The sequence below is a fragment of the Camelus ferus genome, chromosome 3 (assembly GCF_009834535.1).
Source record: "Camelus ferus isolate YT-003-E chromosome 3, BCGSAC_Cfer_1.0, whole genome shotgun sequence".
In the NCBI taxonomy this organism is placed as follows: Eukaryota; Metazoa; Chordata; class Mammalia; order Artiodactyla; family Camelidae; genus Camelus; species Camelus ferus.
The window spans coordinates 47,334,018-47,359,590 of NC_045698.1; the positions used below are offsets into that span (position 1 = coordinate 47,334,018).

At 42.6% G+C, this 25,573-nt stretch overlaps 1 protein-coding gene and 1 non-coding gene across 5 annotated transcripts in view; one reads left to right on the forward strand and one right to left on the reverse strand.

Annotated features, from left to right (window-relative positions):
- MRPS27 (mitochondrial ribosomal protein S27) overlaps window positions 1–25,573 on the reverse strand; it is a 105,467-nt gene that overhangs the window by 13,179 nt on the left and 66,715 nt on the right. For 2 of the 4 annotated variants that reach the window (XM_032473929.1, XM_032473939.1), the window contains exons 6-11: window positions 18,998–19,076; window positions 16,157–16,272; window positions 12,465–12,567; window positions 10,247–10,389; window positions 7,978–8,148; window positions 4,192–5,446 (exon numbers count right to left, since the gene is read on the reverse strand). In XM_032473929.1, coding sequence (XP_032329820.1) covers window positions 5,207–5,446; window positions 7,978–8,148; window positions 10,247–10,389; window positions 12,465–12,567; window positions 16,157–16,272; window positions 18,998–19,076 — 852 coding nt within the window. In that variant the 3' untranslated portion in view covers window positions 4,192–5,206. Of the gene's footprint in view, window positions 1–1,409; window positions 1,920–4,191; window positions 5,447–7,977; window positions 8,149–10,246; window positions 10,390–12,464; window positions 12,568–16,156; window positions 16,273–18,997; window positions 19,077–25,573 lie in introns of those variants that run through there. The other 2 variants (XR_004317510.1, XM_032473941.1) reach the window with 2 other exon arrangements.
- Window positions 9,771–9,842, forward strand: TRNAS-AGA. The gene has a single exon. It is a non-coding gene; the product is annotated as a tRNA-Ser (tRNA).

The following is a 25,573-nucleotide window of genomic DNA, read 5'->3' on the forward strand; positions in this document are numbered from 1 at the left end:
AATGGCCATCATTAAAAATATACATAATAAATGGTGGAGAGGGTGTGGAGAAAGGGGAACCATTCTACACTGTTGGTGGGAATGCAAACTGGTGCAGCCACTAAGGAAAAGAGTGTGGAGGTTCCTCAAAAAACTAAAAATAGACTTATGAGTATGATCCAGCAATTCTACTCCTAAGCATATATCCAGAAAAAACTCTAATTTAGAAAGATACATGCACCCCAATGTTCATAGCAGCACTTTTTACAATAGCTAAGACATGGGAACAACCTAAATGCCCATCAACAGATGACTGGAGAAAGAAGATGAGGTACGCACACGTACACACACACACACTGGAATACTACTCAGCCATAAAAAGGACGAAATTATGCCATTTACAGCAAGATGGATGAACCTGGAGATTATCATTTTAAGTGAAATAGGTCAGAGAAAGACAAATATATGATATCACTTATATGTGGGATCTAAAAAATGACACACATGAACTTATTTACAAAACAGAAACAGACTCACAGACATAGAAAACAAACTGATGGTTACCAAAGAAGAAAGGGGGATGGGAGGGATAAATTAGGAGTTTGGGATTAGCAGATACAAACCACTATGTATATAATAGATAAACAATAAGGTCCTACTGTATAGCACAGGGAACTATATTTAATATCTTATAACAAACTATAATGGAAAAGAATATGAAAAAGAATATATATATATGTGCAAAACTGAACTGCTCTGCTGTACGCTAAAAACTAACACGACTATAAATTAACTATACTTCAATTAAAAAAAATCATATAAATCACTGTTTATTCACATGGGCTTTCCATATGGTCTTTGTTTAGGAAGGATAATGGCCCACTCTGTATCACTGCATATTTTATACTCATACACAGCTAGACAAGAAACAACTAATGTTAATGATTTTTCGAGCCCTCATAAGAAAGACCACTTACAGATGAGCTGTGTGCACAAATATCATTCTTGGGTCTCATCTACATCACCACAAAAGTTCCTGTGGATGCCCTGCTCGTTTACTGTAGGCCAGGGTTTCTCAACTTGGCAATACTTACAGTTTAGACCAGACAGTTCTTTGCTGCAGGGCTGCCCTGTGCACTGTAAGAGGTTAAGCAGTTTCCCTGGACTCATTAGATGCTATTTCATTTACAGTGAAAAAACAACATTGATAAACTAGTTTTCAAGACCTTTGACTACTTGTAAAATTGACAAATTTCCCACACACATATCTGATATCCACAGCCAGCTAGAAGGTATGAAAACAAAAGTGTAAAGTTTGGTGCCAAGACAACACAGCCACAAGAGGAGGAAAGTAAGCTATTTGTACCTCATCACTGTTTTTTCTTCTTTTACTACCACTCTGCCTTTCTTTTTCTTCTATTTCTTCTTCCTTTTTTTTTTTTTAGGAGAGGGAGGGGTGCAGGGTGGGTGTGGGCTGTTCATTTCACTTCAATTTCAGGTAATTTCTCTTGAACATCTACTTTACATGATTCCAAGGGGAAGAAGAGGACCATCTTTGCCCCCGGACAGCTTGAGGCAGACCTGTGTGACTGACTAAAGCACAAAGCAAATGATGATTTCCCTTCATTAAACCTTTTCCCGTCTCCGGGCTTGAAGTGCTCTTCCTGTGAACACGCCCATCACTTCGTGTTTCTAATGATACTTACTTCTTAGTTGTGCACTGACAGGTGTGTATGTGCCTGCCCCCTTTCCCTCACTAGAATGTTATCTGAGGGTAGGGTCTATTGTCTACTCACCTGTGTAACCTCCAAATCACTGTGTATGGTGCCCAGCACGCAGTATGTGCCACATGAATGCTCGTGAGCACAGGAAAGCAGTGCCAGAACAGACTCAGACTGTCTGCTGTAGTCACCGAGCTTCTAAGGGGGTGGTCCGTGGTGCTGAACAGAGCAGAGGGGAAAGGGTCATTGCAGTTGATACACATTAGAGAGAAAGCCCAAGTCTCAGGGTCTAATGAACCAGCAACTAGTCAGTGAGTGGAGACACCCTTTTAAGAAATTTGGGGACAAAAGGAAGGAGAATGACAGGGTAAGAACTTGATTGATGGCAGGATAAAGGCTTGAGTAAGACTGTAGACTTGAAAGAAGAAATCAGTAGAGATGATGCAACGTGGAAAGGGAAGATGGTTCTGGAACAGGCCAGGTCACAAATGAAGAGCCTAACCTTGAAAGGAGGGTGGGGACACCTATCACTTGGAAACAGAAGGGAAGATGAAGAGAACGGGTAAGGACAGAGAGCTGTTAAGGCAGGAACGAGGGAGACTGAGGTTGGACTATGTGGCCTACATTTTTGAGACAAAGTAGGAGGCAAGAACATCTGCTCACAGTTCTGGGGGCCAGGGTCTGGGGCTTAAGCAAAGTAGAAAAGCTATTGAGGTAAAAATGAGAGTCAGTAAAAGAGAAAGGAAAGAACTGTTGAGTTGAAGAGGACAGCTGTAAATCTGTAGAGGAATCAGTCAGCCTGACATTACAACCTTGTACACCACATGTAGTGGGTCAGATGCAAGGAGGAAGAAAACAAACGGCAATGTGCTAGTTTCCGAGGGCTGCTGTAACGAAGTTCATACCAAAAACTGAGTGGCTTAAAAGAACAGAACAGTCCTGGAGGCCAGAAGTCCAAAATCAAGGTGCCAGCAGGGTCACACTCTCTTTGCTCCAGGAGACAACACTTCCTTGCTTCTGGCTTCTGGTGTCGGCTTGCAGATGCACCACTCATGTTGGCAGCTTCTCCTTGTGTCTTCACCTTGTCTTCCTTCTGTAACTATCTTTGTGTCCAAATTTCTCCTTTTAATGACGTTATGGATCCACTTATAATGGATCAGGGTTCACCCTAATGACCTCTTTATACTTTATCTTGGTTAAAGACCCTATTTCCAACTAAGGTCAGACTCTAAGGCACTGGGGTCAGTGTTTCAACACTTTTTGGTGGGGATGGGAATAAAATTCAACCCATAACAGGCGGCTCCAAGGATATAGGTCCACAGATGGCAAGTGGGCCTAGATAAAGGGAGTGAGAAGAAACCAGAGATGCTAATGAGAATACCAATAGGATGGCCAACCGTGGGGCCCAGGCTGGAAGGAAGGCAAGTAGGGTCTGAATTCTGGAGATTGAAGGTTTGAGTGACAGGGTAAAGGCTAAGGGTTTGCGGGCAGGAAGTAAGGGAAGGGCTGGTTTGGCAGGAGTCAAATGATGAAAGAAAGGAAGACTGCGAGAATGGACTTCAGGCTCTAAGATCTTGAATTAGTGATATGAGGCTGGAGGTCTATGACTCTGGTAGGTCAGCTAGAGAGGTGATCTCTTATAGTTAAAGTCATGCCTAGAGGCCAGGGTACTGATGGCAGTTTCTCCATCCACGTGGAAGAAATACAGATGGTGATATTGCTGAAATGAGCAGAGGACAACTGTGGTCAGCTCTTGTGATCATCCAGGAAGGTGGGAAGGTATCCTCTAGCTCAGGAGACGAGAGACTGAGGAAAGACTCACAAAAGGGAGAGCTCACGAGAGGTGGAGGCATACATGTAGAAGAAATCTGAGGAGCAGGGAGCATGAAACTCCTGCTGAGCAGCAACACAGGGGCGAAGTGGTCTCTCTTGGTGAAGACTGGGTGTTAAGTGCAACAGGGACAGATGAGGAGGAAGACGGAGGCAAAACTGTGAGCTCAAGTATCAACCAGATGCCTCACGCGTGGTGGCTGTTAACTTACTGAATGAAAGATGCCTTCTGACTTATCTTGAACCATCCTCGTGATACAATAAGGGAGCGGCTGAAAAAGTCCTGCCCCTTATAAACCAAAATGCTAGAACCAACTTTTGGTCATGACCCTCTGCCTAAGCAAGGCTCAGGCCCTGTGTGGGATGCTGACTGCAGGTATGCACGGAGGTGACACGCAGGGTGACGGGCAGGGCGAGCCAGACCGCACGTGAGTTAGTTTCAGTTTCCTCATTCAAAACTGGAATAATAGTACCTCCCTTGTAGGACTGCTGTTGCACAGTAAATCCTCAACGAATGTTAGTGGTTGTGATGGTGATTATTACTACTACAAACGCCACAGTCTCACAGAGGAGGGTTGAAAATACGTTCCTCAAAATCATAGTAATCATAAAATTCCCTACCTCTCCCTCCCTTCCCCCAAAGATGAAGAAAACACCAAAATGATCCCAGAACATTTATTTCCACAGGTTCTTGAAGACAGAGCACAATTTTGCGTGGAAGTACATCACTACACTTAGGGCAAAATCACGCAGCAAGCAAGAGCTGCCCTGACCCATCTCACAGGGAAACTTGAGAGGGGAATTGTCCACCTCCCGTCAGTTTTACAATCACTCGTATCGCCACGTGCAAGCCCCAGCCCATCTCTCCTTTGTTCCAACTTCTAACTGAAACGTGTTCACAAGCTGTACGTGCGCATGTGAGTGTACAGAGAAGACTCACTTCACCTACATGATGAGGAGATGAGACAATACATCGTGAAAAAGTCACTCCAACATGACGTGGAAGCCAAGCCAGGGAGGCTTCAGAGCTTGGGCCAGCTCTCCTCAAAAGCCTTTATTCTGAAAATTCCACTGAGGGGTCCCTGAAATTCAAAAGCCAGCAGGGCTGGTGTTTGCTCCATGAGTGAACTTCTCCCAGTTCAGGTCTGGGAGGGTGGGATGCAGGCGAAGGGGAAAGTGGGGATGTGTGGGCATCCCACACCTGGCTCAGGCTGAGAGCACACCCCCAAGAGGAGACTAAGGGCACAAGGCGTCGGGACTGCAGATGACATCGCCTGGGGACACAGACACCATTCAAAAGCTTGTGCTTGAGACTCGACTCTTCATCCATGGCTTCTCCCACTACCATCGCTAGATATCAGTGGCTTTCAATGCTCAGAATTGATCTCTGTACCCCAGGAACTATAAGCCTTGAGAGCCCTCATTTAAGGTATTTGGCTGGTGGTTTCAGTCTGACCACCTGCCACTTTCATGGTTCCACAGCCTCCCTGGCATCTGGGTGGGTGGTCACAGTGGCCTGACATGTGGAGCACTGTGGCTTTTATATCATAGGCAGTCTGTTTGAAGAAAAGGAGCAGGTTGGATGGACAAAGCCGAGGCTGCCGTCATGGTGACCATTCAATCTGTGACTCCTGAGCCAGGGTCCAGTGAGGTTCCTGAGGCCCCTGTGGGGCTTGTTAGGTAGATGCCTTTGCTGCTCTTCGAGCCTCGTACTCCTGCTTTGCCCTCTCCCTATGCTCCTGTTCCTTCTGAATCAGGTGTACCCGTTCCAGATGCCACTGCTGCAGCTTCTGCTCGTAGGCGGCGATGTCCTCTGCTTCACAGGTGGGGAGCTGTTCCTTGACAAGCTGGGTGGTCAGGGTCAGAAGGCTTTCTGACTCAACTTTGCCCAGAGCCTGTAGCTTAGAATGTAAGGTCTGTTGGAAATAAATGAGGGGGGAAAAAAAAGGGAGACATGGGAGGGGTAGGCAGGTGAAGAATACAAAGAAGAAAAAAGAGACTAAGTCTCTTGCAAAATCTCCACACATTCTGCTCACGGGAAAAGGTATTTTGCTGGGAACCTGTCATGCTGCCTTTCATGCAGGCACTGTTAGCTTTTGCTTCTTTTTTTTTCAGCCCAGCAATTCTGCTCAGATGCACCAAGTGGGATTTCTTCCCCATTCACTCACAAACGGTAAATGGAACTCCGTATGCTGTGATTCCCTGTGTAATTTCCTGGTTTTAAACCACAAAGACTGCACAAGAAAACAAACCTACATTTCCACTCTGACTTGCACCAAACCAAGCAGCAAACTCTATGAACAAAGAACCCTAAGATGCAAACGAAATGGCAGAAGCAGCTGATAAAATGGAGGAAGCCCATCCATAGCTTTTCCTTTTGAAGAACAGAGAAATGTTTACCTAACTAGTATTCCTTTCAACAGATGGAAACCATGTCAAGGCTTCCTTACTAACAGCATCATGCTAATAAGCAGCTCCCAGAAGCGCCGTTACAAGCTTCCCCCCCACTGAGCTTCACTGGGGGTCAGCCTTGACATCCTGACTGCTTATGGCTGCATATGAAATGGCAGCTCGATCTGGTCAGTATTGCATTTCTGGAGAAGTAAAGTACTAAAAACACTAATCTACTGAAGTGCTTCAAGATGTAGGTCATCACAGACCCCCTTACGGCCCTAGATGTAGCAGATACCACGCGCCCCGTGTTCCACAAACAAACGCAATTCACTGGCATAGGTGATGAGGCCTGTTCCAGTGGCGTGGGGCAGGGGCGCTGGGAGGTAGGAAGGGTCCATAGGCTTCAAGGAGTGGCCAGAAGCCTAGTGTCATGGGTCAGACATATAATAATGAGTCCCAGATTACCTGGAACTAATAAAAATCAGGTACCAGGAAGAAAAAGTGTAAAATGAGAATTATTTCTGATACCACTTTCCATGTGGCTTGAGGCCAAAGAGACCTCAAAGCTTGGGACACCAGAATAAGGACTCACCTCCGAGTCAGCAAACTTGTGTTCAAAGTCAGTCACTTATGGGTGAGGTTCCGCCAGCCTCAGTGTCATGTAACACGGGGGGAGCAGTACCTAGCACCCAGGGCTATGGTGAGGAGAAATGAAATGTGGTGGCACCTAACACACAGCTGGCAGTCAAGAAATACTGGTCTCTCTTCTTTTTTGAATTAAAAATAAAAATGCACTGTGCAAGAGAGAGGCCTGAGAATTTAATGGAGGCACTGATTTCTATTCTCCGAGATTAAATATGTAAGAAACAAGAGAAAGAAATTAGGTAATTTTTAGGAGAGGTGGGGCAGCCTTGGTCAAGAAGAATATAGTGAATGATACTCTATGGGCCAAGCAGATTTTTTTGTTTCTCAGCTTTTCTAAATCTGCAAAGTTAGGTAAAGTTAAGAGGAAAGAAAGGGTGTGTAAATTTTTAACTTAGCTGCTAATTCTGTGTACCCTGAAAACATCGATTAACCTTCCTTTCTCAGTTTTTAAGTTATAAAAGAGGGAAGTTGAGCAGTGACCTTACAGAAGTAGCAGGACAAACAGCTGCTCAAAGTACTGGAACCCTCATGAGAATACGGGGAACTGGGTTTCCCAGAGCTGGTTGAATATAATTACTGCAAAGACTTAAATGTAATAGTCTGGCAGAGTGTACATCCCTCTAGTCCCAAAATGACACAGTGGGTCAGCTGGGATGGTTTCCCATTTTCTGCTTCATACAATGAATTCTCCTTCAGGCAGCACTTTGTTTTTTTTTTTTTTTTTTTTTTGCTTTGTGCTAAGCAGATGAGAAATGCAGCAAGGAACAGGCCAACGGTTTAAAATTTGAACATGGCTCCCCTCCCTGACTCTGATCACAGAGCACTTTGGCACGTACAGCTGAAAGCTACCAAAGGCAGCCTGAGTGCTCAGGGCTGTCCGAAAACCAACAGTGGAAACACACTTACATCGTCCCTGTGGTACAGAGCGCGTTTCCCATGGCCCTAGCACACATCACCAAGCCGAGTAAGAGAAGACGCCTGCGTCTCACCTCCATCATACTCAGATGGGGCTTTGTGATTTCCACCTGGGTTTCCAGTGATCATGAAGGTTCAGTGCAATATGGAGAAATGCCTAGATCCTCTACACCGGGGCTGGAGTCAGATGCTTGCTACGAGAAGCCAAGCTATTACCCGCTCATTGAGCACACCTCAGGGATGAGTGAGTAATGATATGCTGCCTTGGGGAACAAAGCTGACCGATTTGCTCAAGCACAAAAAGGAGCATAAAAATTCCATTTGTTTCTTTTAAGACCACTTCCTCTGTGAACAATAAAAGTGTGATTTTTGATGTCAGTTTTTATGCCTGTGTGGGACACTGATGTATTATTAAAGGACTGCTTGTCCATCACCACAGCAGAGAAGCACGTCTAACGCACAGCTGTGGGGACTCAACTGTGCTCCGACTCACCTCAAATCGTTCCAGGTATTGGGGAAGCTTGGACTGTTCAGTCTCCTCCACATCCAACTGCTCCAGGAATTCTTCTGGCCGCAGGCCCTCCTCACCCTCTTGGGGTTGCTCCTCTGAAGACCCAGGGGATGGAGCGGTCAGAGCCTTCAGCGCTCTGTCTAGCACGTCGAGCTGCGGAGCAGAAAGTGGGGCAGGGGCTAAACATCCTATGGCCTGAAAAGCACTGTGAAGAGAGGCTGGAGAAGGGAAAGGAACACTGGGATCTAAAAAAATCACGAGAAGAGTTCTCTTATCACATCATAGGAAACAGACACGGTTATATAATTTTACATTACACCCTGTAGCACAGCATGGAAAACTTGGTACAAAACAAATGGAACAAATAAGCAAGCTCAGAATTATCTGTATAAGTGAATCAGCACAGTGGCTTCTGATTTCACTTTTAATCAACCAGGTAGGAAGCCAAGAATTATGCTTGATGGGCACTAAAGTACTCCCTCTTTCATCTCTCTCTTCCTCAATTGGTTTAGAATTAGGAGAAAGGGAAAGAAAAACCACTACAGACCACAACCAACAACGGGCCACTCTGAATGCAAGGTAAGGCCTCTGAATCTAGGCAGGGCCTCCTTCAGAGAAAGGGTGCCATAAATTAGGGATCAGCGCCATCTATACAAGCTGCTGACAAAGACTAGACAGGCGTATGTGAAGTTTACTGTTAACAGGTGACTTCTATGACTTAGAAAGTAAGTAAATTATAGAACAGGGTTTCTTTGTGTTTTGACCCCTCTCCTCTACCACTTTCATTTTGGGCCAACCTCCTTCGAACCAGAGAGGGCCTAATCATCAGAGATGGGACAGAAACAATCTCATGGTCGGCATTAGCTCCTGCATGGAGACTGATTAATTCTGTCCATGTCACATCAGAACAAAAATCCTGAAAATACTCCAAGGTTTTTTAATGCCACTAATACATTATAACCAAACCCGACACATACCCATTTCCCCTGACATCTGAATCACATTCCTATTAAGTCAGAGCACAAAGAATGCAAATCTGGCTCAAAGTGGAAGGCATACTTCCCCTGGCAAAGCATTTATGTATAATTTTGTGTTTTCAATCACCAGTACTGACTACAGCAGGGTTAAAACATGAATATATATTTTTAAATGTATATGCTTTGTTATAAATGTCTGGCAAAGAACATAATGATTCACCAGACATCAGTATACAAAGCCAGTATAGAGACCAGACTTGTGTATCCTGTGACTGAAACGAAAGTCAAGGGGTGAATCCTAATGATCAGGGTCAAGGCAAAACAAATAAGTAGCTCAGAGTTAACTTTTACACCCTGTTAACAAAACAACTAATGTCCTTCTAGGCCTCACTCTGACTACAAAAGCTGATTAAACAGGAGCGAACACTGTGGCTCCCTATCGAGTGTAAGGCTTGTCCCATGGCTGTAAGATGCTACTTTCTGCAGCCTGAGTCTAGTAACTTCGTATGTACTGTCAAGAGCCCAAGGTGACCAAGAGGGATGAGCTTTGAAGCTAGTGGGAGAAGAGTTTCCCAGTCTAGGCAAAGTGAACGCCTAGAACTTTGAAAGGAACATCTGGTCCAGATCTCAGTACCATGCATTCACCACAGAATGGCTTAAGGAAAGGAAAAAAAGATGATGACACCTCTGGTCTCTAAATTCATTTCTTGAGAGCTCTTATGGAGGGGAAACTGCCAGGTAGGTAGTCTCCCAGGACTACATGAGGATATAGAAACGCCAAAAATTAAAAATGAGGGGGAGGGTATAGCCCAGTGGTAGAGCATGTGCTTAGAATGCAGAAGGTCCTGGGTTCAATCCCCAGTAACTCCATTAAAGATAAATACAAAAATAAACCTAATTTCCTCTCCACCAAACCAAACAAAAAGAATTTAAAATGTTATCTTAAATTCTCTTGAGCTCCTACTGAGATTTTATTATTTTGTTGGGGGGGAGGGTGGTTAGACAGTATTTTACTGAACTCAGTTTGAATTTCAGTTTTCCTCCCAGATAATGAGCTATAAAATCAACATTAATCTTATTTTCTAGTGCTTTTTGTCAGTAACATTGAGAATGTTTGTGGTTTTTCATTCCTTTTCAACTGACGTAAGTACATGATTCTACAGAGACACAGTAGGGGCGGGAGGGAAGGAGAAAACAGTGACAACAAACTCAAAGCCTGACTTAGAAGGAACAGGAGACGGCAAATCCCACTGAATCAGGGCCGGGGAACATACTGCTTCTCCACACAGCTTTCCGTCTTCTGGGGAGGAGGCCACCTTCTCCATCACTTGAAGGGCTCTGTCAAGGTAGCCTGGTCGCCACAGCAGAGGCATGTTATGGTACACAGCCCGCAGCCCTTGCTGCAACTCCACCTTCCCTGTGACCAGAAAGGACAATGAAGGGGGCTCAGCTGTGGCTTCTCACTACATCTGAGATGGAGGACTCAAAGGCACAAGTGAATATTCACCTGCAGGTCTAGAAACAGAGAAGGATCATTTCAAATCAAGACCAAGCGCCTCATCCACCCAGTGAATGGAGACACTTCAGATGGATGATGAAAAATGTGGGAAAAGTCAATGTATACACTTTTCAATATAAAGCTGTGTGAAGTGATTTTTCTCCTTTTTCACCTGGACTGTTGGAGATTATCATGAGGAGGTATGAGGGAAACTTAGAGGTTGTGATATCTGCCTTTGAGAGGAGCTACCCTTACAGAACAAGCCAAACGACTGAAATATTATTTTTGTTTCAAGAATAAAATCTTCCTCAGAAAAAGAAATTCTGCAACTTTCTTACAGTGAAAATATTGTCAACATCTGACAACTTTCCCTGCTAGGAAATGGTTGACATTTTTCAAAATGCTCCAAAACAGCCGACTGATCATCATTATGAAAAAAAAAAAAAATCACTTTGCTCTTCTTTCCTCTATTTGAACTTCATCAGTACTTAAATCATACAGTCCTCATCATCCTTTTAGGTCTCAGGACATGAATGTTTCTCTTGGTACCTCAAACCATCACAGCTGGAGCTTAAGAAGTGGCTGGCAGACAGCAGGGTCCTGGTGGGGAGAGGGGCTGTCTCTGGATTTCCAGGGAACAGTTCTCTCTGCACTAATGACCAAAGTCACCTTGAGCTGCCAGGTCTTAAATCCACCTTCACTTATCTTTCCCAGCAAGGAGGATTTGAGAAAGCTGTAGTGGGACATAAACAGACAAAGCTCATCAGGTGACAGCTAATTTTAGACCTTTAAGATGCTTGGGGCTGGCTGCAGTCACGTTCTGGGAGTTGCTTCTGTTGGAGGTGAGTGAGGCTGCATAGCACATGACACAGTGAGAGCAAAGAGCTTTGGATCTGATGTTGCCAGACCCGAAGCACCCGGGTCTCTGCTCAGAAACAACCAACAACTAAGAATGCTTTCTTAGCCCTGACAACTTCTTGGACAACTCATACGGTGTAGAGTCCTGAGTGCTAGTCTGAAGGTAAAGGCAAAACTTATAAATCAGTATCAAAAGTAGATGGCAAATAAGGAAAAAATTATTTTAAAAGAGTAGTCAACTCTTTTGTTAGTCTGTCTGATAAACTCTGAAACTCCTCTCTCTGAGCCAGTTTCAATCAGATTCAGCGTCCGAGAATGCCACATTACATTGTGCTTCAAAAGTGTCAAACTGCAGTCAACTTAGGTGATTTTCAGAAAACAAACGTAAGCAGACACAATGTATGATCAACAGAAGGTGCTTTCTCAAACGCCTATCTACTTAGGAGAGAGAATGGATGGGTAATGAGACAAGATGCATTTAATAAACCTCTGTAAACCGGGACATACTTCATGCATTTAGGTTGAATACTATTTGCCCAGATTCCACATAACCCAAGTGCAGAGGCCTCCCCTCAAAAGGCTTTGCCCTCCTGACTGTCTGGTTTTCTTGAGATTGGGGCTCTAAAGTGAAGCTGGCAGCCCCCTGTGTGGTAGTCACACCACACCGGTGAGCACCTCTCTGCTCTCCAAGTGCTACTGGATGTGCTCTCTGAGTTTCTCTTCCCTCCCCTGAAAACAATACCAAGGAAATGTGTTCAACTTCAACGCTTTATTTCTTACCTCCTGGACTTTAGGTTTAAAGTGACAGAAAGATCTTTTCAACAATGGGAAAGATCCTGCCAGTCAGTTCTCTCAAAAGAGGGCCAGAACTTTCCTTTCTTTATCCCTTCCTCACATTGATTACTACTAAACAGAAACTAGTTCTCACCTTGCCAGTGGTGACAGGTTTAAGAATCCTCTTTACTGTCTTAGGTCACAACTGCAAGGCTATATCAAGGTCCATTTTTATGTCAAAAGTGAAAGCTGTATTGGAATTTCACTGGTAAGTTTAAATCAAGCTATAATTTTATTATGAAGCAGAAGAATGCGTCAGTTCTACCCATGAAGAACAACGTTCATAAGGACCACCAGCTTACCAAGAAGTGCATAGCCGTACAACTGGGAGCTCAACCCCACCGGGTTCTTCTGCTTTAGGCCCGGGAGTAACAGGGATGCACCAAAGTTCTTCTCGTCTTCCCACTGCAACAGAACATACCAGATACATCAGGTCCAGCCAAGGAATGCATACTATATGCAAAAATGGGATTGTTAATGACACAGAGGAAAAAACATAACATTAAGTAAAAGAAGCAAAATAACAAAACCAAAGGTACATTATAACTCCAATCTTGTAAGTTAAAGATATGTATGTTTAATGAAAAATATAAAAGAGAAATGCCCTGTATGTCAACAGACTTCTGGTCAGTGAAATTATGAGCAATTTTGGTTTTCTTCTTTGTACTTCTCATAATTTCCTGCACTTTGGGCAGTGAGTAAGAGTTCCTTTTACAGTCAAAAAAGCAAAACACGACAAAAATAAAGAGTACACTCTGGACCAACATTGCTGGGAGATAATCAGTAAGGATTACCCAAGCTGTCAGCCCCGAATCCACTCACTTTGCTATGACAGGACGGAGCAAGCTTTTGAATTTGCAGCAATTCAGCGGTAAGACTCCTTCTACTTCACAGTGGTAAAATAAATATAACTATTAGGCTTTTCCAGATAGATTTATGCATCTTAAAAAATAAATTAGGCAATCAGAAACACTTAGTGCTCATTTCTTTCAACCCAGGGTGCAAAATTACACTTCAATAAAATTGAAGCTTTTTGAGATACGGGAAAGAAAGAGGCAAAAACACAAGCATGGCTTAGGCTACTGCAGACTAGCAACACAGTGACGGGGGACTCCCTGTAAACGCGGGCCCGAGGACAGCCTTGGCAACTCCCCACACAAGGAGAGCTGTGATTTTCTCAGTGCCGCAGAAGCACATGAGTCTTTGTTCTGGCTTGGAAATACAGAAAGCAAAGCTCAGGTGGCCCTGCACCGGTCAGAGAATGAATAAGGAGGTGTGCAAACTACAACTGCAGCCAGGTGTGAGTGAGGCGCCCTACGTGTTAATGGGCACCCAAACCTCTTTACTAGGAAGGGCCTTTCTGCAATACAAGTGTAATTTCTTAAGGTTTTTCCAAACCCTTGAAAAAAGCAAAGGCGTTGGGAGAAAAATAAAGCCTCCCCGGGCGCTTCTGCAGCACAGATACGTTAAGAGAGCTGGTAATAAAGAACCAGGTCATTTCACTTTCAAAAGCAAATCACTCACAGGTTTGATTTTCTCCTACATAAACTGCATGAAATGGGGCCCAGTGACTAATAAATAAGGAGCTTTAAAACGTTTTTCTCTTTTCTTTAGGGAAAAACATGACCTACAGTATCAGGATAAAAGCCAAAAGAGCGGCATCTTGCTGTGCTAGAACCGAGCAGGGGCAGTGATGGTGGCTGCAGTGGTGATTCTTCCAGAAGGACTTTTACAAAAATGAATGAAAACAAACAAGCAAATGGGTACCTTAGAGATTTTTTTTTGGTGATTATCTGGGAATAATACAACCACTGCTGCTTATATGAAAGGCTACTTATGTGTTAACATAGAATATTAGGTCTCCTCCAAGCCTTTAATTTCTGTTGTATGCATTACCATGGACTAAATCAGGTGCTATTCCACCAATGTCCTTGAGGTTTTCTCATTTCGTGCTTCTGCTTCTCCCCTTATACAAAGCAAACCCTCGTTACCCCCTTCCATTCCCCTTCACAGCTAGACATCTCAAACACTGCCAATGCTGTCTCCTTTCTGCACCCGACTCACTCCACAATTCATTCCAATTTGGCTTCCTGCTCCCTCATTCTATGGCCCTCACGCAACTAAGTCCAATGCCCTGTGTAGAAGTCCTCATCGTCCCCACCCTCTCAGGAGTGTTCCATATGTAGACCACCTCTTCCCACAGTGCCTGTTCCCACATGTTTCTGATTGTGTTGTGGTCTGTGCTCATCTGCAGACATTTACACGTGAATGTATAAATTACATCTCTAGTTGAGATTTTTCCATTAAGATGCCAATTTCCCTTGTGAAATCTCTTGACTGTCTCAAAGGTATCTCAAAATGCAACACATTCAGAGACAAAATAATATTTTTCCTTGTCAAATGAAGTCATTTTTCCTAAGTGTCTTCTGCAAACACATGGCAATGACCCTTTTGTCCAGATAACACAAGTTGAAAACTGAGGAGGTCAGATTTCACCTCTGCCTCTGGCCTCCACATCTCATTCCCACTGTCATGTATCTGTTCTCAGATATGGCTGCTCTCTAACTCCACCACGTCCTGGTCCCCATGCAGCCATCACCTCTTGCTCAGACAACTAGGAAAGTCTCCGAAGTGCTCTGACCGTAGCCACCCTGGCCCTGATTCAGTCTCTTCCCCATATTATAGCCAGATACACAAGTCTGATCATGCTTAAAGTCTTTCAGTAGCTTCTACCTATTTTCAGAATGTAGACAGAATAGCTTAGCATTATCTACATTCTCCAGCCTTACCTCGCCCTCCAATTCTCTCTGTGGCAGCTACAGTATCTTCATACCTCCTTCTAGCCCCTTTCTGCTCACCATGTCTGTCCTGCCACAGGGCTTTTGCATATGTTATTTCTTCTTTTTGGATTGTTCTCCCCTCTTCAGTCAGTTAATTCCTATTCATGCTTCAAATATTAACTCAAGAAATATTTCCTCAAGGAAGCCTTTCCTAACCTAAGTTTAAAATACAAACAAGCAAAAAATCCCTACCCACAGAGGCTTTTCATAGATGTCTTCATAGTGCTCATTATGGTCATAATTTTATATTTCTGTGTTTGCATGGAATGTAGTAGTTGCTCAATATATATTTAGTGAATATATTTAATGAATGTGAGGTATGCCATAGGCTATAATACCCATCTTAGAAAAACAAAACACACCATACATTTTTCAGAACAGGGGCTAGATCAGACCATCTTTTCAGTTCCTACCCAAAGTAGTATTTTCTGATGTTACATTTGAGGTTAAGGGCAGACTGTGGGGCCAGACTGCCTGGTTTCACCAGGTGGCTTCATCACCTACTAGGTGGGTGGCAATTATACAACATCTCTGTCCCCGTTTTCTCATCTGCATGGAGTTGTGAGGAGTTAAATTAATAAATCTAAAACACCAAGAACACAGCCTGGTGTAAAGTAAGTGCTATTTAAGTATTAGTTATTGTTGTTATTATTCTTAGCATAGCAATAAACAATGACTAAATACCCTAATCTAAGACATGAAACTAAAACTTGTTATTCCAAACTAACCCAGAGCAACCTTAGGAGAATACCAACACAAATTAAATGGTTAGTACTTAACACCTGAGGTTGTGGTCGAAGGCAACTGCCTCTTGCTTCGTTGACATGCCACATTCAGCTCTCACTGATAATGAATCATCCATTTCTGGATTCCTGAGGTGCACTCAGCCTAGCTCAAGTTTCAAATGTACATAAGGACTTTCACTTGAGATTCTACCAAGTGGAGCAATGTCCAGTCCTACCCTGTTAGAATCCAGAGACTAAAATGTACAGGATGAATACTCCTTCCTGGTTGTACAGGCCACAGAACTACGCATCAGGTATCTGTCCAGATGCCGAGGACAGGGGTTTCCTCTGGCCCCCTCACACCCTACTGAGCGGCCACTGCTTTCTTCTTCCAAGGTGCTCAGTTCTGCTTTAAGGTAGATCACTTACACTGAAGTCTGTCTTCTTTGCCAGGCAATGGTATAAAATATATAGAGAGAGGAGTTGAGTGGAAGGAACTTCAAAGGCTTCTTGCATCATGATCTCAAAAACCACGGATAAAGCATCTGGCAAGAAGATCAAAGCAAAAATGAAAGGAAATTAGTTTCAGGCAACATCATCAAATCTGTATTTAACTATAAACACCCTTAAAGTGGGGCATGACAGAAAAATAAACAGAATTAAGAAGTTTAAAAAATGTGGGCTCTGGCCCTACTTCTTCCCCAAACTAGGTCTTTCCCAAGTCTTTAGCTTTTATTGTACATATTATTTTGTACTAAATCAGGTGCACTACTGTCCTCAAGGACACTGAATAAGGGACCTAATTTCTCCCAGAATCATCTTGATAATGATAAAATACCATTTGTCCCATATACTCCAAAAGATTGTTGGACAGCCCAACAAAATAATACACAGAAAATGCCTCATAAACTGTGAAACAAATTTAAGGGATTGTGTCCATCAGCTAGAAGAGCTAAGGCATACAGAAAGGAGGCAAATATATTTTCCAGGACACACTGGCAAGTAGGGCGGGAGCTGGGCTGACTGCCCCACTATGTGTTCTGGAAGCTTCTCTTTGTTTGGGCAAAGAGGAAAAATGCTAGAGAAAATTCTAAATCCCAAGTATTATTTGAAAGATGGAAAACTGATGATTACAAAAAAGACAATCAGGTTTAGTTTAAAACACTTGAAAGAATGGGAAGGAAATGCTTATTCATAAATTCTAAGTCCTTGAGCGTTAACATATAAGATACTTGTTTCCACATGAAGCTGATCACAGACCAGACTTTGAGCACGGTCTGATTTATTTTCCCTCGATATTCCACAGCAAAGGTGAAAGCCAAGAAAATCAAATTCAAACAATTTCCTTCCCTTAGTATTGTTAAATTAGGGAATGTTAATACTGGTTTAATCTACAGTGCCTGCACATAACACAGGCACAACAAATGTTTCTGACTAACTGACTGAGTTGTTCTATTAACCAATTTTTGCATACACTCGTAAGAGGTAGCACTGACTTGCAGCTAGCTATTGCTAGCCAGCTGGTTTTGTGTGTTGTCACGGTTCTAAATGAGGCCACAGGCAAAAATTTCTATATTCTTTTTGCAAATGGGGAAACTGAGATAGACAGGCAGACCGAGAGTCACCTAAGACTTGGAAGAACTTGGAAGAGACTTAAAAAGCAACAAACAAACAACAACAACAACAACCCCAAACAAATCAATAACACAAATAAAGCTAAAATTCCAGTTTAAAAACAAAGCTCAGTTTTGCCAACTGTTCATTAATAAATCCAAAATTACATATGAAAAATAAATCAAATTTACTTTATCTTTAATTCATATTCTTCATTCCAGTCAGTTTGGGAAGTGAAATCAGATTGACCTGCAAAAGTAATTTTCTTTCCCTCCCATAATTTTTATGTACTTTGCTACTTCCTATTCTGACAATACAAATATAATATTCTCTAAATTTTTGCCATAAATGATGGCAATCTTTAAAATTTTAAAGAATCCTCCATATTAATTATTACACTGCATTTAGGGGAAAAAACTCCTTCTACCTTTTTGACATACCCTATAAAGAGTGAGGGGAGAAAACTGCTGCCACATAATTTTTCAATGATACAGTAATAAGGATTCTTACATCTGATGCTAAGAACAGATTATAAAACATGCAAAAGCTAATTATCTTTTAGTCGAATTCAGAAACCGCATGTTTAAAACAGAAAAAATGGACAAAGGATAATTAACATTTCAAAAAATAATGCACAACAAATATTCCTTGGCAGTCTACAACTGCAAGCCTTTTATGAGAGATGAGACAAAGCAGAGATTCAGAGAGGGGAAAGGAGCCTCTTCACTGAGCACTGATGCAATGGGAAAGGCCCACGGCGCTGGTGGGCAGGGATGAGGGGATGGAACCCAGGGACAGGAAGCAGAGGTGACATAAATGCCTAAGTGACCACCAGTCCTATCTGTGTTCTTGAGGTAGTGACCACCCTAACACAGGTGTGGCTCCCTCACAGCTTTCAGAACCGAGCTGGAGGATGAAATGGTGGGAAGGAGAGGCAGCGTGTGTCTTTACACAACGGTAGGGCCCCCTCTTTCCTCCTCCACTGTCTGCATAGCTGGGAGCACAAGCTTGACGTGCTGCCATTCTCTGTCCACTGGACACCAGCAGGGTTCCGCCCGACCGCTCTGCAGGCTCTGCCACAATCCCCAGCTTCCCTTGGCCTCCTTTACTGTAGCTGAAGCTAACAGTCATTTTAAATTAATTTCATGGGATTGGGGGATTTTGGGAGTTAAAGAGATCTCAGATCTCTTATCACCGATCCACTTATTTTAGAGATGGGGAGGTGAAATGATCTTTCTTCAAAGCGAGCATACTACTGATTTTATAAACACCTCATATACTACAACACCTGGGATTTAAATAAAACAAAGTCAGCAAATGGTGCTAAAAAAAAAAGTCAAGCTACTAATTGAATTAATATAATCTTAAGTTGCCATGAAAGCTCAGGCAGGGTTTATTACTTAACTAAAGTCACTATCCTTTGCCTACAGAGACATGAACAAATAAACTTGAAAAACTCAGAAGAAAAACAACCTGGATATGATTCTCCTCTCTGGCCAACTGGTCTGGTAAATCAACTATGCATCTATTTCTGACTGAAAGAATGTTGTAAAGAGATGTCATTAAGAAAGTTTTTAAAAAAGGAAAAGTGCCTACATCTACCTCCCTTTGGGAGCTGAAGGTCCATTATAAATGGACCTGGGTTTGCTTCCTTACCTTTGTAGTTTTCTTTCTTTATGAAATAATCCATCAGTAAATTAAATGTATAGTTATCAGGAAAAATGCCATATTGGACCTGTAACGAAAATAAAAGAAAAAATATCCATCTAATTCAGTTTATAATATATGCTTATGTACTATTCAGGACAAAACTTGCCACCATTAGCTTTAAAATACCTGACTATCATTTTACCACATCTGTGACAGTGAAATAGAAGCTGTGACTCACGCAGTTTGGTAACTGGAACTGTTGGTCAGGGTGAGAAAGTTGTGAGTGTGTGTCTCACATAAGACAATTGATATGTGAAAAATAAAGCTCAATTCTAACACCTCATCACAGCTATAAAAAAAAAAAAACCCAAACCAAACCAAAACAACAGTAAGAAACCACCATACTCTACTGGTTCAGTGATTCTTTTCATAAGGTGTGATTCTCAATGCAAAAATGGATTTCCATGAGAAAGCAGACATTACCACATTATGCTCATTTCCTGGTCTTTAGACTGCTTTCCCCCCTCAACTTTATTAAGATACAATCGACATGTAACAGTATTACTTTAAGGTGCACAACATGATGATTTAACACATAAATACTGTGAAATGATTACTACACTAAGGTTAGTTAATACATCCATCATCTCACCTAATTACCATTTCTTGGTTGTGATGGTGGTGAGAACATTTAAGATCTACTCTCTTAGCAACTTTCAAGTATACAATACAGTATTTAACTACAGTCATCATGCTGTACATTAGATCTGCAGAACTTACTCCTCTTATAACTGTATCCTTTGACCAACATCTCCCCATTTCTCCCACTCCCCAGCCCCTGGCATCCACTATCCTACACTGTTTCTGCGAGTTCAGCCCTTTCAGATTTTACATGTAAGTGAGATCATGAGGTATTTGTCTTTCTTTGACTTATGTTACTTAGCAAAATGCCCTTGAGGTTGATCCATGTGGTCTCAAATGGCAGGATCTCTTTTTTTTATGGCTAAATATTCCATTGTATGTATATACATACACCCCTCCCTCCATTTTCTTTATTCATTCATCAGTAAATGGACACAGGTTGTTTCCATGGCTTGGCTATTGTCAATACTGCTACAAATGATGAACACAGAGATACAGATACCTCTTTGAGACAGTGATTTCATTTCCTTTGGATATATAACCATCTTGAGGACTCTCCATACTGTTTCCCATAGTGGCTGCACCAGTTTACATTCCCACTAACAGTGCATAAGGGATCCCTTTTTGCCACATTCTCACCAGATCTTGTTATCTCGTCTCTTAAACTGGTTTTTAAAGATCAAGAAGCCTGAAGTTTTGGTGGCTTCCCATGTGGTTTTCATGCACAATCAAGTTTGACTATTGATGATCTAGACTGTAGTTACATGTTTGTTTTAAATTCTTACTTCAGTAGGATTATCCCCATCCCCTAACCAATCAACTACCAGAAACACTGGAGAAATTATGTCTAGTTATACTCATCCCTTTGAGAAATTCTGATAATAATCCTAAACCCCAGTTGCAAATCACTGCTGAACTGGGTCACTGTTACTAGTAGGCTGTACAGAATGCCTCAGATATGATGAAATGGAAAAAAAGTTTAGAAGCCATTGTTTTAAAGGTTATATAGCTCATGGGCAGTGTTTAAATTTATCAAAGCAGTCATCCAAATCTGCACAAATCCTTAAGGCAGGGTAAAAACAAAATACTTCAGAATGATAAATTATTAAAGCTGGAAGGAACCTTAGAAATCAACTGGCCAGTGATTCTCAACGCTGGCTGCAAATTAGAAGCAACTTGGGAGATTTAAAAAGACACCAATGAGGTATGAATAGGCAGAGCACAGAGCACAGGGCAGTGAAACTAGCCTGTATGACACTATAAAGGAACATACATGGCATAATACATTGTGCAAGCCCACACAATGAACATCAAGAGTGAACCCTAATGTAAACTATGGACGTTGGGTGATCGTATGTCAATGTAGGTTTATCAATTGTAACAAATGGCTCACTCTGACGTGGAATGCTGATAATTGCGGGGGGTAGGGGTGGTACGCGGAGCTGTGCAGGTATGGGGACTGGGCATATGGGAAATCTCAGTACCTTCTGCTCAGTTTTGCTGTAAACCTGAAATTGCTCTAAAAAACAAAATCGATTTGTTAAAAAAAATTTAGAAAACCACTTAAATAATACTACTGCCTGGGCTCCAGGAAGATCAATTAAATTAGAATCTTGGGGGTGGAGAAAAGTATCTGTAATTTTTAAAAGCTCCTTGTGTGATTCTAATGGGCAGCTAGGTTGGAAATCACTGATTAGTACAACTTGCTTGACTCAGACTTGGAAAAACTAAGATCTAGAAGGATAAAGTTACTATTTGCCTGAAGTTACGGGCAAATGGTAGAAATTTATGGGGTTATAGCCTGGGTCTTCTTGACTCCTTGTCTGGTGTTCTTTCCACTAAGACTAGGCACAGCAGAAAATGAGATTTTTTTGCTTTCCTAGACCCTTCTTGTTTTGTTTTCACAGGAATCTTCTTCTTTGGGTATAATCTGGATCATTAAACTCTGAACTGAAGAGCAGAATTTAATCTTCCTTCCCTTGGGGCCTAATATTAGATTTATCAGTGAACCTGCTTATCTGCCTTATTAAACTGTAAGCTTCCTGAGGGCAAGGATAGGCTACTGCTCATTTTTGTGGACAATGCCATACCCAAGGCAACGTCTCATACACAAACTGTTTGCAATGGAACCTAATGTTAAATTGGGCCACAGGACCGAAAACTCCCCAAAACAAAATCAGTATTTCTTTCTGAGTTCTAACATACAAGGTCCAGTGACACTATAGAATAATACAATTCCATAGAAATATTGTTAAAGTCTTGCTAAGGCTCAAACTAGGATTGTAGCTTCAGTTTCACAATAATAACATTCTAAACTTTTGCTTGTTTTGTATTTATTTCATACTACAAAGGGAATGAAGACTCAACGCTTGGGTGGAGTAACATTCAGAAAGACCATAACAGTGGTAGGCTGGGGGGCTGAGGCTTAAAGGGCAGAGTCAGGGACTTAGGAAGACATGTTTTCAATAATCTAGAAATTCCTGTCTTTTTTTCAAATGTGTGAGATGATCAGAATACTCTGGAGATCACATGCCAGCAAAATGGTCATGTGTTTTCCCCTAAACTTCATCAAAGGGAACTAGACAAACAATTCAAGACTTAGAGATCAAGAATGAAATGACCGAGACGGAGAAGATGGCAGAGTAGGAAGGACGCTCGCAGGTCACCCTCTCCCACAAATACACCAAGACCCACATCTACAGACCCACTCAGCCAACCAGAGCACCTGTGGAACTCCGACAGAACATCGCCCTCTTCAAAAGATAAAGACGCCAAAAATCTGGTAGGAGAAAAGGAAAAAAGAAAGAACAAAAGGCAAAGCAGCGCGGGACGGGTCCCGCGGGGAGGGAGCAGCAAAGGAGGACTGGCGCTCGCTCGCTGGGTCTCCCCTCTCCAACTGAGAGGCCAGCGGGACGGAGGGGGAGCCTCCGAGGCTCGGATCTGTACAGAGCAGCCCTTGACTAACAGAACTAAGTTAAACGGGCACAGAGCGTCCCCCCGACACCCAGCCTGAGACGCGGGCCGGCAGCTGCTGGCAGGGCCAGGCTGCACAAGCCGGGCGGAGGACTGAAGTGGCTGCACGGAGGCAGCCCCGGGGGAACGCAAGGGGCTGCGCGCTGTGGCTGTGGGTGCACAGAGCAGAACAACCTGGGCCCTCCATAAAACAGCAAGGTTGATGTGCTCTCGGGGGAAGGGTGCACACCCCCATCTCTGAAAATCCGCAGAAAGTTTTCGGGGGAAGAGAGGCGGGGCTCAGGCACAGCCGCCATATCCTCCTCGCTTAGCACTCAGGCAGGGGTGGAGGCGAAACCTGCATCCGCACCGAAGGGCTTAGCAGCCTCAAAGGCCAGACTGAGACTGGCCTGCAGCCCGGGGCAGATAGGAGCCTTCCATCCTGGTCCCTCAGAGAACTTGCTCCACAAAGACAAACAAGGAGCTGGGTTTTGGCTCGGAGCAGGGACAGGGCTGTCCCTCGGTCTTCCCCGAGCACCCCACCTACGGAGCGCCGACCAGGTCGGAGCGCGCAGCCGCACAGAGAGCGGCGCAGGTAGAGCGAGAGCGGCCCCCCCGCCTTTCGGGCAGGAACACAGCCCCTGACCTAGGTGCTGGGAGGGGGCACGACCCGCCCTCCTACCTGGCCAGTCTGCAACATCTGACTGCGGCATCCGGAGGGGCAGCGACCCGCCCGCCCACAGCAGAGGAGAGCTGCACCTGACCCAGTGTTAGGAGGAGGCGCGATCTGCTTGCCGACAGGTGCCGGGAGCAGCACAGAAGAGGGCGCCGACGGAGGGCCTCTGAAAACAGCAAGCTGAGCTTCCAAAACAGGACGAAGACAGAAAGACTTCACATTAAAAGCACACAGACTCCAGGAGAACACCGACAAACCACCCCCCCCCCTTTTTTTTAATCTGTTTTTACCTGTTCTATTTTCTATTACTCTCTTAATCTCTACTTCTTAATTCATTTCTATTTCTCTTGGGTTTTGATGTCCTGCTATTGATTAGACACAGGTTTCAAATACATCTATTCATCCCCCCCCTTTTTTTGTAAAGGTTTTAAAAGGACGTCTCAACCCGATTAATACTCTGCTTCAACTCACTCTTCTATTATTCATTATACACTGTTTTCAAACCCTCTTTCTCCCTTCTTTTAAAATTCTTTCTCTGTCTCTTTTTTTCTTTTTTTCCTAAGTTCTATTCCTAAATAGGCATCAGATTGATAAAATCCTTAAGGACCAAAATAAACAACTGATACTCCATAAACCACAGTGCCAAAGAGGTATGAGCAAGATGAAGAAGCAGAAAAACCTTTCCCAATTAAAAGAACAAGAGAAATCCCCTGAAAGAAAGATCAACGAAATAGACATCGATAGCCTACTAGATCAAGATTTCAAAAAAGGAGTGATCGAATTGCTGAAGGAATTAAAAGAGATAGTGTTTAGAGATATAAAATATGTCAAAAATGAAATTGAAGCTATAAAGAAGAGCCAAGTAGAATGGGTAAACTCATTGACAGAGATGAGGAATGATCTAATAGCTGTGCAAAGCCGACTAGATAATGCAGAGGAACGAATTAGTGATCTAGAAGACAGGGCAACTAGAAAGCACCCATTCAGAAGAACTACAAGAGAAGCTAATAAAAAATAATGAAAATAGCATAAGGGACCTATGGGATCATATAAAGTGTCCCAATCTTCGCATAATAGGGGTCCCAGAAGGAGAAGAAAGATCAAAGGGGATTGAAAAGGTTTTTGAAGAAATCATGACTGAAAACTTCCCAAACTTAAAGAAGGAATCAGATATCCAAGTACAGGAAGCTCAGAGGGTCCCAAACAGGAAGAACCCAAATAGACCCACACCAAGACATATCATAATCAAGATGGCCAGAGTCAAGGATAAAGAAATGATTCTAAAGGCAGCAAGAGAAAAGCAAAGAGTAAGTTACAAGGGAACCCCCATAAGGCTCTCAGCTGATTTCTCTACACAAACACTACAGGCCAGAAGGGAGTGGCAAGATATATTCAAAGCCCTGAATGAAAAAAAAGATGCAGCCTAGGATCCTTTATCCAGCAAGGCTATCCTTGAGGATAGAAGGAGAAATAAAGAGTTTCACAGACAAAAAAAAAAAAAAAAAAAAGCTGCAGGAGTTTAGCAACACTAAACCCATGCTAAAAGAAATATTGAAAGGGCTATTCTAAATAGAAAAGCAGCAGGATGCTACAGAAATGAGAAACACACAACTGGAAAGGTAATAACTCATGAATTACAAATAAAGTAAACATGAAATTATAAAAGAAGTACATACAAATCACTGAGAGTGGGAGAGGGAGGCAGGGAAATATAGAATATTTTTTTCTTTCTTTTTAAATTTTTTTAACAGTAGGATGGGTTTGAGATCATGTTACTATCAGTTTAATAAAAACAGTTATAGTAATGGGTTGACAGATTTACAAAAAAGGGTAACCACAAGCCAAAAATTTACAAAGGAGTCACAAAAATTAAATAAAATCCATGATAATACAAAGGAAAATTACCAAACCACAAAAGGAAGAAGAAAGGAACAAAGAGGATATACCAATTCAACTGCAAAGATAAGTTCAAATGGCAATAAACACACATCTATCATTAATTACTGTAAATGTTAATGGACTAAATGCTCCAGTCAAAAGACACAGAGTGGCAGACTGGATAATAAAGCAAGAACCTTCAACATGCTACATACAAGAGACCCACTTTAGGGAGAAGGACACATATAGATTGAGAGTGAAAGGATGGAAAAGGATATTCCATGCAAATGGAAAAGCCAAAAAAGCAGGTGTTGCAGTACTGATTTCAGACAAAATAGACTTTAAAACAAAGGCCATAAAGAAAGATAAAGAAGGACATTTTATAATGATTAAAGGAGTGATACAAGATGAGGATATTACACTCGTTAATATAT